The sequence below is a fragment of the Puntigrus tetrazona genome, chromosome 22 (genome assembly GCF_018831695.1).
Source record: "Puntigrus tetrazona isolate hp1 chromosome 22, ASM1883169v1, whole genome shotgun sequence".
Classification (NCBI taxonomy): domain Eukaryota; kingdom Metazoa; phylum Chordata; class Actinopteri; order Cypriniformes; family Cyprinidae; genus Puntigrus; species Puntigrus tetrazona.
Window position 1 is genome coordinate 17382707 of NC_056720.1, and position 15101 is coordinate 17397807.

At 39.6% G+C, this 15101-nt stretch overlaps 2 protein-coding genes across 4 annotated transcripts in view; one reads left to right on the plus strand and one right to left on the minus strand.

Annotated features, from left to right (window-relative positions):
- rnf13 (ring finger protein 13) overlaps positions 1-5373 on the plus strand; it is a 16925-nt gene extending 11552 nt beyond the window's left edge. For both annotated transcript variants that reach the window (XM_043223415.1, XM_043223414.1), the window contains 2 exons: positions 3722-3802; positions 4441-5373. In XM_043223415.1, the coding sequence (XP_043079350.1) occupies positions 3722-3802; positions 4441-4793 (434 nt within the window). In that variant the 3' untranslated portion in view covers positions 4794-5373. The remainder of the gene's footprint in view (positions 1-3721; positions 3803-4440) is intronic.
- Positions 5374-6607: 1234 nt separating this feature from the next.
- On the minus strand, positions 6608-13030 carry pfn2b (profilin 2b). Of its 2 annotated transcripts, none has more exons than XM_043223391.1 (3): positions 12737-13026; positions 9874-10066; positions 6608-7858 (listed from the first exon to the last, which is right to left on the minus strand). In XM_043223391.1, exons 1-3 carry the CDS (start codon positions 12866-12868, stop codon positions 7761-7763), a joined length of 423 nt encoding a protein of 140 aa, XP_043079326.1. In that variant the 5' UTR covers positions 12869-13026; the 3' UTR covers positions 6608-7760. The 2 variants fall into 2 exon arrangements, with proteins under 2 accessions (XP_043079326.1, XP_043079328.1); XM_043223393.1 differs by lacking the exon at positions 6608-7858 and adding an exon at positions 7865-8216 and having other exon boundaries at positions 12737-13030.
- Between the last annotated feature and the right edge of the window lie 2071 nt (positions 13031-15101).

Here is a 15101-nt window from a genome sequence, read left to right on the forward strand (position 1 = left end):
GTGTCGGAGTGCGGTCAGGACTCGGGTTACGGACACGCCTGTGTTCACGTAACCGCTTTCAAAAATAAACGGACTGAAAGGGTGCGAGATTTTTTGGTTTTTAAAGCCAGCAGAACTCGTCCGATTCGTCTTTTACGCTTCAGATAGTCAGAGCTAACGAGAGTCGCACCAGCATGAAGGTCACCTGTAATTGTTTCCATTGTCCGTATTTACCAGATGTCACGTGGATGACTCGTCCGCAAACCTACGAGGGCGCGTGCATAAAAATCGGTCCACACTTCAAGCTTTATTTTCTTTATGCAAAGCCTGTGGACACGAGAAAGGCGGCTTTGTCCGTTTGAGTGGTGTTTATAGGACTGTCACGAAATCGGATTTTCACCACAAAATTATCCCGGCCAATAGCATTCGTGACGATTTGGTGAAATTCAACTTTGCACGTTTGTAATTTGTAACCGTAGCTGTTTAAAAAAAAAAAAAAAAAACCGTGTAAACCGTTACTAGTTTAATACAATGCTAGCTATGTTAGCATCTACACCAGCAGACGATACTTTTGTCGTATTCACACCAATAACGATAACAATATAAATTTTCTTATTCTGTTCTGGATTTTGTCCTCTGCCACTTAAAAAAAACCTAATAATAACTTTTCTTGTCAATAACAATAGTTATAGCGATAGCCGTGTTAGCATCCACGCCAGCGGACGATGAATTTGTTATCAGAAGTGTGCGCTGGATTTTCTTGTATGCTGCTAAAGCCCACCCAAAACGAAAATGATAACTTGACAACTTCAAAAGTTGTAACTTTAACGTTTTTAAGTGGGTGCTCCAGTTTTGTCATTTGCCACGTAAAAAAACCCCTGTTCACATCAACAACTATAACGTTATCTTTTTATTAGAACTTATTAGGCTACTGTCACTTTAAATGCTTAGACTCAGGATGAATTCTGATTAATTGTCGGCGTCTTAATCAGAAACATCGCTTTAAAAATGTATCCAATGATATTGCTTCACTGTATCATTATTGTTATAACCGTGCTGTGTCTCTGTACTGTAATCATAGTTTCTCATCTTCCGTTTTCGTTATTATGGGTGGCGTCAGTATTAGGGTACAATAGCACCCCCTATTGCATCGGAGTGTCAACCAGATAGGGGCGCTGTATTTAGTGTTATTATGTGTAGTATTAACTATTAATTTTTTTTTTTTTTTTTACATATCAGAGTTGTCGTTAATATTCGTATATTGTGATACCACTAATGGATATCATGCTTTTGTCTTAATAGCTTATTATTATTATTTACATTATGCTGTTCTTCGATATTCACTTTTTGATTTTTCAGTGGTTTTCACAGAACTGAACTGCATTGCATTGTGGGATACACTGTTCTTTTAAAAAAAAAAAATATATATATATATATATATATATATATATATATATATATATATATATATATATATATAGTACACACATATATTTTATTTTGATGCAATTTGACAGCACTAGTAGTTTCATCCGTGTCTGTTACCGAGGCTTTTGAATCCCGTCACACAGATAAAGTGTGTTTCACCCTGACGTTCACCTTCCTCTGGTTCCCGCTCATGGCGTCTCTGCTGACTCATTGGTTTTCTTCATCCGGCCGCCGTGCTGATTCATCACTTCTGCCGGCCGCTGCAGTGTGCCTCACTGAGAGAGACAGAGAGAGAGAGAGACAGAGAGAGAGAGACAGAGAGAGAGAGAGAGAGAGAGAGACAGAGAGAGAGAGACAGAGAGAGAGAGAGAGAGAGAGAGAGAGAGAGAGAGAGAGAGAGAGAGAGAGAGAGAGAGAGAGAGAGAGAGAGAGAGAGAGAGAGAGAGAGAGAGAGAGAGAGAGAGAGAGAGAGAGAGAGAGAGAGAGAGAGAGAGAGAGAGAGACAGAGAGAGAGAGAGAGAGAGAGAGAGAGAGAGAGAGAGAGAGAGAGAGAGAGAGAGAGACAGAGAGAGAGAGAGAGAGAGAGAGAGAGAGAGAGAGAGAGAGAGAGAGAGAGAGAGAGAGAGAGAGAGAGAGAGAGAGAGAGAGAGAGAGAGAGAGAGAGAGAGAGAGAGAGAGAGAGAGAGAGAGAGAGAGAGAGAGAGAGAGAGAGAGAGAGAGAGAGAGAGAGAGAGAGAGAGAGAGAGAGAGAGAGAGAGAGAGAGAGAGAGAGAGAGAGAGAGAGAGAGAGAGAGAGAGAGAGAGAGAGAGAGAGAGAGAGAGAGAGAGAGAGAGAGAGAGAGAGAGAGAGAGAGAGAGAGAGAGAGAGAGAGAGAGAGAGAGAGAGAGAGAGAGAGAGAGAGAGAGAGAGAGAGAGAGAGAGAGAGAGAGAGAGAGAGAGAGAGAGAGAGAGAGAGAGAGAGAGAGAGAGAGAGAGAGAGAGAGAGAGAGAGAGAGAGAGAGAGAGAGAGAGAGAGAGAGAGAGAGAGAGAGAGAGAGACAGAGAGAGAGAGAGAGAGAGAGAGACAGAGAGAGAGAGAGAGAGAGAGAGAGAGAGAGAGAGAGAGAGAGAGAGCAGGTCTTTCCTGTCTTATGACAGAGCAGCTGGACCCAGAGCACACAGCTGCTGTCGCTCTGCTTTACTGCAGACTCTTTTAGACTCTTATCATACTATAGTACACATGTCACCTTTGAAAGATATATAAAAAAAAAAAAAAAAAAAACTTATACTAATTTAAAATACTATTTTTAAATATTCTTTAAGACGAAGACACACTGATGAATCAGACTCACAGATCTATGGATCAGGTTGACGTGAACCAGATACCACGAATATTGAATGTGTAACAAATTAGAAAATTCGAAAAACTTGACGTTATCGTAAGAAAAATGAATGGTAGGGGAAAACTTTATAGTAAATAAAAAATAATTTTTGTTCATTTTCTATTAGCGAGTACTGAATTTGCGAATGTAAAAACGAATTCGGTAGATCTGACGTGAAAAAAAAAAAAAAATCCGTGCCAGTATTCGCAAAATCAAAACTTTCGCGAATTGCAAGTGTATTTGATCGTATATTCAGGACGATTTTTAAAGAAGTGTTCTTTTTGGGTTTCTTTTCTATCGGCAGAAAAATAGCGCGAATATAGTGAATTTTAAAATTCGAAATGATTGCGAATCGCCAGTTTACTCGATATTTCGAGGAAACGTAATAACGGTTGAAATTTTGGTTGGTTTTCAATTGCTGCTATCGTTGCGAATCTGCTTGACGTGACGTCGAAGAAACTTACAAGAATATAGTAAAACAGCCAAAAAAAAAACTATACTACGAAGTGCCTTTCGAACGCGTAACCCGGTAGATGCAGGTTTTCTTCGTCATGTTCTCCACGAGCTCATCGCCTTCACGAAGTGTGGAGTTGTTTCCGTTGTAAACCGTCTCTGTGAACCCTCCGGCCAACCGTTGAGCCTGCGACCGATATCAACTTCTCCATATACGGTCACATGCAGCCGCGGCGGTTCGTTTACCGCTCGTGTAAACACTGAGCGTCGGCGGCTCCTTCATTGGTGCAAAGGAACCTGAAAAAAAGCCGGAGGAATTCGAAGGAGGGCAGGATGAATTCCTGGACTTATTGAGCCTGGAATGTTTTCCTCGATCCACAAAACCCAGAATCGGAAAGAAACGGCTGCTGATGTACCAATCACGTGCTGCCCTTCTATCGGAGATATTGATGTAGTGTAAATATACTGATTGAACAATCCTTTTCTTGATTCCTTGTAGGTGATTCGTACGACGTGTGCGCCATTTGTTTGGATGAGTACGAGGAGGGTGACAAGCTGAGGGTTCTTCCCTGCTCACATGGTGAGACTTAATGTAACCGTTTCAAAGCAAATTAAATATAAAAAAAATTATACAAAAAAAATTATAATAATAATAAAAATAGTTTAAATGTTAACATTTGAGACAACTGAAAGCATGGCTTTTTATTTACATGCGTGTGTGATAATTCAGTACTGTAATGCGTAGTAAAAATAACATTAATTTAAATAAATTGTGTAAATGTATAAAAAAAATTATATAGAGTACACTTTGTATTTATGCATGTCAGTTTTAAGATTTATTTCAATTAATTTTAATACATAAAATTATTAATAATATTTAACGTTCAATAAATGAAGGAACGGAAGGGCAACAAACGGGGAAAAACTTATCTACTAATTTATATTTAAACAAATACATTTTAATATGCAAAATTATATTTAATTTCTAATTAAAAAGTAGTTATAAACGGCATTAAGTGCAAAATAGTAATCAGAATATTTTTTGTAATTTTTATTTAAATACATTCAATATGCACACACACTTAATGTGCAACGAATAGTCATGTTTTTTTGTTTAAATACATTTGATCACTTTTACTTGGAATCTTTTAACTAAATTGCAATAGACCCATCTTTGTCACGATGTGTGACGCTAACTCTCTCTGCACCGATCATCAGCCTATCACTGCAAGTGTGTGGACCCATGGCTGACCAAAACCAAGAAGACCTGCCCCGTGTGCAAGCAGAAGGTCGTGCCGTCCGACGGCGACTCCGACTCCGAGTCCGAGTCGGGCGACAGCGGCGGCGAGGACAACGAAGTGTCGGAAAACACGCCCCTGCTACGTTCTCTGGCCTCCACCAGCGCCCATTCCTTCGGCACCATGTCCGGCTCGCTGTCCCATCCCGACGCCGAATCCTCGGACTACGACGAGCGCAGCGACACCACCGACAGCGAGGAGGAGGTCACGGTGGAGACCGTGGTCGTGCAGCTGCAGCAGGGCCGCCCCGACAACATGGAGGCCAGCGCCTGAGCCGTTAGCCGACGCTGACTCGAACTCTCGACGAGATCCCTGTACGCGTTTCACCGTCACTTGCCGTTTATCGTCACAAATCCGTTTAACGTTCAGCAATACTATGCAGCGAAATTTTATAAAATCACCCCCTGAGTGAAGTGCGCAGATTTTGCCGACTTGGTGAAACGTCGCCTTTGGGAATGTCGTTAGCGCTTGCTGCCAAACTCATCTCAGACCTGTATCCGATCGCGACCAACTGCATGTTTTATACGACACGTTAAGACTTTATTAGCGTCAACGTTTTAGTTTTGATCATTAACAGCGGAGCCGTTCTAAACGCCAGTGATTCGAGTGATCTTGGAAGTGTAGTTAAGTAATAACACATCATTTATATGCTGTAAGTAGGAAGTAACTCGGGTAAGTAGAATCGAAGGGTTTCGTTTTTTTTTTTTTTGATAACACGACGTGAACCGTTAACGATGTCTGGTTGCCTTTTAATGTTGCTTTGCTGTAAATATAAGTTTCTGCTCACCCTTGTTTCTAAATAGTCTGCATTCATTTCTCCATTAATAAAATACTACACATTTTGCTGATCGTGTCGATTTGTCGTCTGGCGTAGTGGTTTTAAAAGTGCTGTACGTAATTGTTACGACTGCGCAAAACGCTATATGTATGCAGATGTTGAGGAATACACTTATTTGTTTTTCTGAAATGCAAACTTGGAGTCGGTTATTCTATTCTAACCAATACTGTTTTGACGCCCCAGGTTGCCAAGCAAATCTAAAAAGTTGATCAAAGATTAAGAGCGGTCGGTTGAGCTCGTTCCTGTTGCCGTCGTCAATCTGGCAACCTGCATAAGCATCGGGCGTAAAGGAAGGGAGAAATGACGTTTTCCAGTATTTTTGAATTTCACCCACTTTAACCTGATGAGCCACCTGATAAATAAACAATATAAAGTGGGCTTAAAAGAAAAGTGTGTACACGTCTTTCATATTTTCACAAAGAGAGAGAGACATATTTTGTTTGTTAAAGCCACGATCCGTAACTTTTTTTTTTTGGTTAAAAATGATTTAAAAAGATTTTTTAGTGTGCATTAGACTGTACAGAACTTATTTAATCATACGCTAATACACTATGCTAATAGTCACAGTATTAATGTTAACCGTAGTAATTTGAGAAAAGACAATAATTTGATGTGTTAACTGTTATTATTTAATAACCATCGTTAGCACGATTTATATAATTAAGCCCCCCCCCCCAAATTTACGTACTGCAGCTTTAACGTTGTTCTTTTATATTTTTTTGCCATCGGTATTCTAAATGCCAAATATAGACTAGCATTTATAAATATTGTACATTTTTGCGTGCAACAAAAGGTCCTGAGAAATGTGGTTTTGTGCAATAAAAATAGGGTTTCAAAGGGATGTTATTTTTCCTGAAAACGTACCAGAATCTTATTGGAAACTTTCCAGAGTATTTTTTTTCCCCTTCCACCCCTTTGCAACTTTAAGAACAAATCCAGTTTCCTGCCCCCACCCCATAAACACCTCATCGTGTGTGATGAATGCTTACGACCAGTTGTTCGTTTTGTGAAATTAAGTAAAGATTTTAAATTATAAACCTTTTTCCGTCAAAATTTCTTTCAACAGATGTCGTGTTTCTTACTGCTAGCTAATGTTTGGTAACTGATTAAAAGTCTAATAGAATGTTTTAATGTAATTGTTTTTGTACAAACAACACAATATCTACATTCAAACTGTTCCATTGTGTGAAAAAAAAAAAAACCCGTAAGATGAACCTTGAAACAACAGCAAAGAACACAAACAAGTAACTGGGTTGGAATAGATTTATTTAATCTGTCTGTAAACAAGGTGAAATTAATTTTATGGCATTTCTGTTTTTATGCGTATGAAATCAGACATATCAGACTGTATGAAAAGTACAGGGGGGGAGGGAAAGAAGTTAACTAGAGTCACCTGTACAAATACCCCACAAGGCCAGAATTTCAGATGATACTAAAAACCCCTGAACAAAGAAGCGACAGAAGAATCATTCGGGAAGCTGTTCGAATCAACAACAACAGATACTCTACATTATGGCACAGAATACACGTTATGATTTGAGTGTCACACTTTAACATTTGGACTTGATGAAACATCAAGTTTTGACAGACGGTTGTATCGCTGACGACTCAAAGGCATTTAATTCCACAGTCATGACAGTACGGGTTCAAAACGATTCAAGTGTTGAAGTGAAGTCTGCGATCAGACGCTAGTGTTTCGTTGGTTAGCGTTTATGGAAGTGCGGAAATAACCGAAGCGGTGACAAAAATTGGTCCGAAAAGGAAAAAGAAAAAAAGTGAACGTATAATGTATATATTTTACGTGAGCTATCAAAGTATGTGCGATGACGGAATGTCAATAAACATTCAATTGCAGGGTTTAAAAAAAAAAAAAAAAAAAAATTAAAGCCAAATAAACAAGGTCTCAACTTAAAAGACATAAATCGCTCAATCGGTAGTGTCATGTTTACAGTTAGTGTTGATTTGCCAAATGGCGACAAGCTTCAGGTTGAGAAAAACAAACAGAAAAACAACGACATTTGTTGGAACGGACGTCATATTTAGCTTTACGAAAACGCTAAGAATGTTGTCCAGCCCGACTATGGTTCATTCGCTAGGCTTGAAGATATGCATACAGTCGACCGTTCCCAGATTGGATCTAGGAATGGGAATTTGAGTTGAGCTCAAGCCCTTTGGTTAAATCAACCAAACTCCCAATAAAGAACTGACGTTTACAAGCTAGATTTTGGTCTGAAATGTGGCATGGGACTGTAGTGCCAAAATGAGACTGAACTCAATAAATGGACATTAAAGGGAAAGAAATGGGGTTTGGCTAGCACAAAATGGAAGTAAAGTTGAAAACCAATGGAGGATGAAGCCATCTAGAAGGGTTAGCTGAACGAGCAGCTAGGATTGGAGGTGTCTTAATATCCAGCTTTCCTCAGGAATTCAACCATTTGATACACTTTCTTGTTGAGCTGCCCTCCATATGTGCCTTCCTTGCCCATGACTAAAACCAATGCTGTAGTACACAAGGGAGGGAAAAAAAAAAAAACAAGAACAAAAATCAACAAACTTGAAGGCAAAAAAAGAAAAGACTTTAAAAAGCGATGCAATTGTTGACGAAACTCATTACCCTTCCTTGCCATTAAGATGCCAATAAAAAATAAATAAAAAAAATCTTCACAGCTTATTTTTGGGAACGTGGGTGACTTTTCTCTCCCTAAATTTTACTACTTGATCGAGAAAAAAAAAAAAAAAACAAAAAAAGAAAAACAAAGACTAGAACCCCGAATCTCTCAAGTATTTTGCCATTGAATATGCCTTCTTATTCAGGCCGCCGCCGTGGACCCCTTCTTTGCCCATTACAAGAACCAAGACTGAAAGAAAAAGACAGAGAGAGGAAGTTAAGAGGACAGGAAAATGCCAGCTCTGGAAAAAAGCCAAACCAAGATCAACGAGGCCAGATAGGACAGAATAAAAAAAGCAGAAAGAGATTGAGATAACATGCATGTAGGCAGAGGAAAGACTGCAGCCTACAGGAGATGCCTTCATTAAGATACTAAAGGTAACACTTCAGTAACTAATAATAGTTCGACTTGGTTTAAGAGTTGGGTGCTATTTTTGTGGTATCGGTAATTTCGGATTTACATGGTCCAAAAAAAAGAAGAAAAAAAAATAATAATAATAATAATAATAATAATAATAATAATTTTTTTAAAGGCAATAAAAAAATTCTGGCAAGTAAACAATTACAAATACGTTTAGAATTAATTATGAATGCACAATAATAATAATAAAAAAATCAACTTTTTAAAAGTTCATCAATAGGCATTCTTTTCTTTTTCAAAGCCTTTTCAATACGCTTCAAATATTGACTACTAAACAAAAGTTTTTAATATTTAAAGCTATTAAAAAAAGATTTAACTCAAGTAGGTCAATGTTGCATTGCAAAAGTAATAAGACCTTAATATAGGACTATACTATATAATGCAATTAATATAACAATACTTGTAATTTAGTTTTTTTAACTTATAAAAATGTATATATAAATTTGGGAATTTTTGGGCCAGTATAAGCTGCACACTGCATCAGATGTTATGAATTCAAAAGTCTGCCTCTTAGGTAATGCTTAATTATATAATTACTCCTAATAAGTAATGGTTGACGATGCAACACTAATTTGTTATCCATCATCTCGCTTATACCACGTTTACCAAAATTTTTCAGATACGTTTTTCATCATCACTACTTGCACATCTTGCCTTCATGGAGATATTTAAAGGGAAAAAATTGGCTATTTTTACACTTGTTTTTTTTCCTGATTCTTTGCAAGCCGTAGGGCTCTTGGAAATAGCTTAAATAATTTGGCAAAGTGAGCAGGAAAAGTAATGCGGTTAAATCACAGTTCATCGCCGATCGGAATCAAGCATTAAACAACGCTGTAGTATCCTGAACCTAGTTATGATGTTACCAATACGTTTAGCAACGACCAAACAATTAATGCATCCGTCTAAAGAGATATAGATTTGGATTTAATTAAATTCAGAAAGTGTTGATTAGAGAAATGGATTGCGATTCATTCCATTCGAGCAGGAAAAGCAAGTTTAGTTCGTCTCCTCAATGCATGCCGTGAGCTAGAAGAAAGATCGATTCATAAAGTACCACTTTATTTCAGGAAACAGGAAATCCTCTCAGGTTTGGGGAAGCGACAGACCCCAGGTGTGTGAGAGAGCAGCAGAAGAGCGCGCACGCGAGAGGTTAATGTACCTCAACAGGTCCCAGGAACTTTATGAAAACCTAATCAAGTCTAACGATTGCGCCGGAAAAAACCGCTGCATTACTTCGCGAAAAAGAAAAAAACCCACGTTGGTAAAAGCTAGCTTCTCAAAGTCAAAATTAGGATTGTTTTTCAGTCTATTATGCTTCTTGTATTACATTTTCCACGCTACAACACGAGTTCATTTTGGGACATTAAGGAAGGGAAACGTCGAGTTTTGCTAACAAAACTTATTTGTGATGAAATAAGAAGGGTACCTTTGGCTGCTTTGCCGACGGCGACGTTGTACGTGGCCTCTCCTCCTTGACTCTTCGTCCTGATGTCCATCGTCCAATCGTTGTCGACGAGGAGGCTGTCTCGGATAACCGAGCACTTCTTTGAACCTAAGGTCAGGCCGTTGGTGAAAAAGCTTTCTCGGTCTTTTCCTACTAGGACGTCGATTTCTGTTGGCTGGCGTTAAGAAAAAATAAAACGATATTAAAATGCGGAAGTCATCTTCTCGTCCTAGCCTTTTAGCTTTTAATACGGATTAACGAACAGCCAAACGCATGCAGGTAGACGGTTAGAGGAGCACGGTCATTTCAGGTAAAGATACAAGGTGGTAAATGTGTCATTATGCACTTTGAACATCAATAAATCATTATGAAGACAACGAAAAGAGTTAAATATAGCTCTTTTGTGCACAAGGTTTACTATTAGAGGAAAAAGACGAATTACCAGCTGTTGGAAACACCTGCCCTAGACGCGACTTTAACCTATTTTTGTGATGAAATCTGCCCGACAACTCGGTTTTTTCTGATTTCACGCAGTGTTAAATATCCGTCACATCAGTCAAAAGTTCACAAATAATACAGTGTGCTGCTAATAGTGACATACAAATGAATACTTTTGAAAATTTGCAGAAATGTGCCACTAGACAACCCAAAAGCTAATCAACTCCCAATCAACTCTCCAAAACGTGGATGTTTATTTTTAGCGTACGCTTTTATGACCATGATAAAAGCTTGGCTGAGTGGATGCGATCTGCAGCAGCGTCCTTAAAAGGAGGAACTTCGACGCGACATATCTGGGAAACGTTCTGCCTAACCCTCAAACTGGAATGCAGTAAATCACATTAAACAACGGTTTCGTGTGTCGAACGCCAGCACTGATCAAGCCTGAACGTGTGCTTTTCTTATTCGTTTCATTGTCATTTGGACTGCGTCGCAGTTGCTTTGTTTGTACTGGCCCCCTATGAATCCACCGAACCGTTTTTTCCCTAAGGCCAAACCACATAAAACTAAAAGCAGCTACTCTTTGGTGGGAATCAGCGAGCCGATGCTATTTCCAGCGAGGTCTGGAGGCGCTTGCATGGCGACGGACGCGGCCTTGAACTTCGCAAGGCCTTTTTTGTACTCGGGACTCGTTCCTTTCTCTATCAGTACAGGAAAGGAAGAAGAAATGACTACGGGCTTTCGCTGTCGGCGCAAACCCATACGACTGACACGAGAGCCTCTCACCATTGCTGGATGAGGAATTTCCTCTCGAAAAAACACCTAGCTGATAGAATATTTCAGAACCGAAAACGAAAAAAAGCATGACTGCGGTTAACGTTAGCTACACTTTCTGACCTTAAAACAAACTTTCCAAATACTTTCCAGGCTTCCCGTAACAATACAAGCTATAAAATCTTCACATAAAATGGAAAACCCACTCGCTTTCAAGTCGTTCAAAACAAGTCGGGTTTTTTTTTTCTGTATTTACACGAAAGAAAAACCTTAGTAACCAAAAAAAATTGGCGGTAGCCAATTATTCAAATAGTATGGGGGGAAAAAAAGTGGATGTTAACTGTTTGGCTACCAACATTCTTCCAAATATCCTTTTTTTGTTTGTGTGTTCAGCAAAGAAACCGATACAAAACTGGAACAACCTTTAAATTTTCGTTTTCGGGTTGAACCATCCCTTGAAATTCGCAATTCGTACATCTGTTGCTGTAGTTCGGCAAAAAAATGATTGTTAGATGTCATTATAGATCACGCACAATCATATTTGGAGAAATGTTTCAGTGCTTTTCTTCATAAGCTAAATCACATCTCACAGGTATGAAAGAACACGAAGGCGAGCGCTGTGAAAAGAATTAAAAGCTGACATTTTTTAAATAATACTATCCCTATGAACCCGTTAACAATGGTAAAACGATTGTTTATCCCACACTTCGCAAAATGGCAACTGGGGATAAAATAAAGGTCAGTGTGACAAATAAGGCCGTTAGATTTATTAACACCCATTTGTTGGAGCGCCATCTTGGACAACGGGAAGAGGGCAGGTGCTGCGAAGACCCCGCATTCTGGAACGCCGTTACGCACATTCCGCCGCTGAATGACGCGTGTTTTCACGTACGTAACTGGTGTACGTAGTCTGGCGATTTTCGAATCTGACCGGTCGATCGCATCGGCCTGTTCGCGTTAATAACGCCTCCCTCTTCATGACTGAAACTTGGAAGTCTTAGCGGCACCTCAACCTGGACTTCGACCCTCGACGTTCGCGTTTTAACGTCTCAAATTATTTGCAGGCATTTTGGCGATTTTTCGTCAAACGCAACCAGGCAAGCCTGGATGATCTAGTGTCGGGCTTAGCCCAAATAAACAAACACCCAAGAGATAGAAAGACTCATAAATAAATAAATAAAATCTCTTCAAGTGTTTTTTTTGTTTGTTTAGTCGGTTAGCGGCCAGTACGTGTTGGCTTTCGTTCCCATTCAAACTGATCGGGCCCTGGGTGTCTAATAAACTGGCTTGACAGGTTGATCGAAACCCAGGCTGTGTTCCAAACCCTCGGGAGTCTCCTACAAAGACAACACATCGGAGTTTCAGCGGCATTTTGGCGCGTTTTACGCCACAGCGATAAAATGACCGCTTTGTTTGACGCTGAGTAAGTTAAACATCGCCTTTCAAACGGAGTTTCGCTTTTAAGTGCTAATTCCTAATTAAACGCTGTTTACAGCCGCATCCCGACTCCGCGCCTGTGCTGACCGAACGTGCGCTCTAGATAGGCGGCGTGCTAGTTATTGAAACACAGCCACAGTTTTCGGTCCTCCACTAAAAGGCAGCATAAGGAGTGCGTTAAATAACGTTTATTTACCGTGATGTTTATGAATGTGCCCCCCTCCAGCGCTGCCCACACGTATTTAGAGTCTGAGTTGCACCCAACAATGGCGGAGTCCTGGCAGCAGCCATCCGCAATCAGGCTATCCACGTAGCTCTGCCAAGACATTTTTGCCTTCGGCTTTCAAACGCTCGCAAACTATCCTTAAAAAGACGGGATCGACAGCTTCGTGCGCTCTCCGTTCGCGGTTACCGTGTATCTGGATGTCCCGCACGCCCCCTTCTCTAATGAGAGTTTGAGCAGTAAAGAGTCCCGGCTGAATGGAGGCTCTGGGTGTAGTCCCTCTAATATCCCTCCGCGCTTAGGCTGCGGTCCATTAGGACAAAGCAGTATGCGCGGATTAATACGAGCTCTGATTGGACGCTGGTGTGCATGAGCGTTTAGAAGCCACGTTTGTATGAAAAGTTAGTTAATGTGTGCAATATATATAAGAAACAGCAATATTTTTTTACTAATGATGCTGGGGCTGCTATTACAATTTACTTTTGGTTTGTACCGCACAATTTGCTTTTTAAGGTTCAATGTTATTCACATTTAAAGCAGTTTCGTCACGTGGAAAAAACAAACAAATTCCAGCTGGGACCTAACTAGGGCCTTTCTTGGGCTTTTTTTCATTTTCTGGATACAGAACTTTGCCTGTCGTTTTTTAATACTGTCGAGTATTTTCGTCCAAAACTGTTTTTTTTTTTTATTAAGCTCACCGGTTCTCGTGAAAGCAGTGATTCGTTTTAGCCGCAACACCTCACAAAGTCGGTGATATTTTGGCTCAGATCAAATATCATTTGATTAAATATGAGTTTAGTTCAGTCGGGAAATAAGGTATCTGGTCAGGCCGGACCACAGGTGGATTTAGAAGAGACTGGCAAACTGCTTTATCTCAATAAGCTTATTAAAATCACATATATTTCTGTTTGTATGTACGTTTACGTAACATCCAAAACTGACAACGAAACTTAATAAAACACATGTCAATTCGACAACATAGAATTTGTTGTTTATCACCACATAAAGCATAGCCTCTTCCGACCTCTTGTGGACGAATCACGTTTTGCCATTAAAAAAAAAATTATATTCATAAGGCGACACAGCCAAGTTAAGGCAGCTCTGCGCCAGCTCAAAATTCATTGCCCGGAAATGCCGCACAAAAACCAGATTAAATGAAGGATGCTCTCAGCCTATAGTGTACATGCATTTATTCCAACTCTGAGCAGCATGTGCGCAAACACTCCTCTTCAGATGCCATAAAATGAATGCATTTATCTCCATGCATATTTTTTAAAAAACGTGCATATACACTTATCAGTTCAGCAGACTCAAAATGTTCGATTTAATTTTAGCATGCGATCGGCTGGCCCGAAACAGTGTCCATGTAAGTAGTTCAGAGCGAAACGACTAAAGCTAGGTTTCTAATAAGACTCTTGAGCGCCCTCTCGCAGAAGTGGGCGGATATTTAGGACCAAATATTTATAACGGCACAAAATACTAAACTCTGTAATTTCCCCGAAGCTTGAACACGCAGTGCCAATAATTACAAAGCAGACATGTTTCGGATTTGTGTTACTCAAAAAGCAAAACTTGTGTTTAATGGACGAGTTACACGATGCTGCGACAGAGACCTCTTGTGGATCAGGTTTGCATTGATTCAGATTAGCGGCATTTTCTGTAAACTGGAAGTAAACCAAAATAGTTTACAAAAGCGCAAAATGTTAGATGGAGTAGCATAAAATATATCTAAACGATACCAACCACAAAATATTAATCGCGTCATTCGAAACTCATACTTGCCCGATCTAATAATAACTAATTCACATTATTAGAGAGCATTGTAACCCAACAGCTTCAAAACTGAGTTGATTTAATAAAGAATTCTTCTCACGAGTCAAAGACACGCGGGTGCGACGTGTTATGCTTTTATTGCAATTTTATGTTTAAACTGACACGTTTTTCGGCCGATCTGTGAAACTGGAATCAAGTGGCGACCCGAACGAGGAAAACACCCTACAAATAGTTAACGAACATTAAGCTAAAGATGACATAGCTTGGAAATATGCGTTTAAAAAAAAAAAAAGTAACGCGGGATTAATAAAAGCAATCTCGTTACATAACGCGCTACCTCCGAACACTCGCGAGATCTTGCATTGAAAAGTTTATAGACGCGGCTCGACGCGACGGCTTTTAAAAGTATTATTTTTTTTAAGTCCAGATTTACCTACTTTGGCTACTCCAAGCCAGAATTAGCTCGGCTGTTCTCAGAAACTCTCACAGAAAAAAAGCCACTTCCCGTTTAGATTTTAAATTGAGAGAAATTCCCTTTTTTATATATATATATATATATATATAT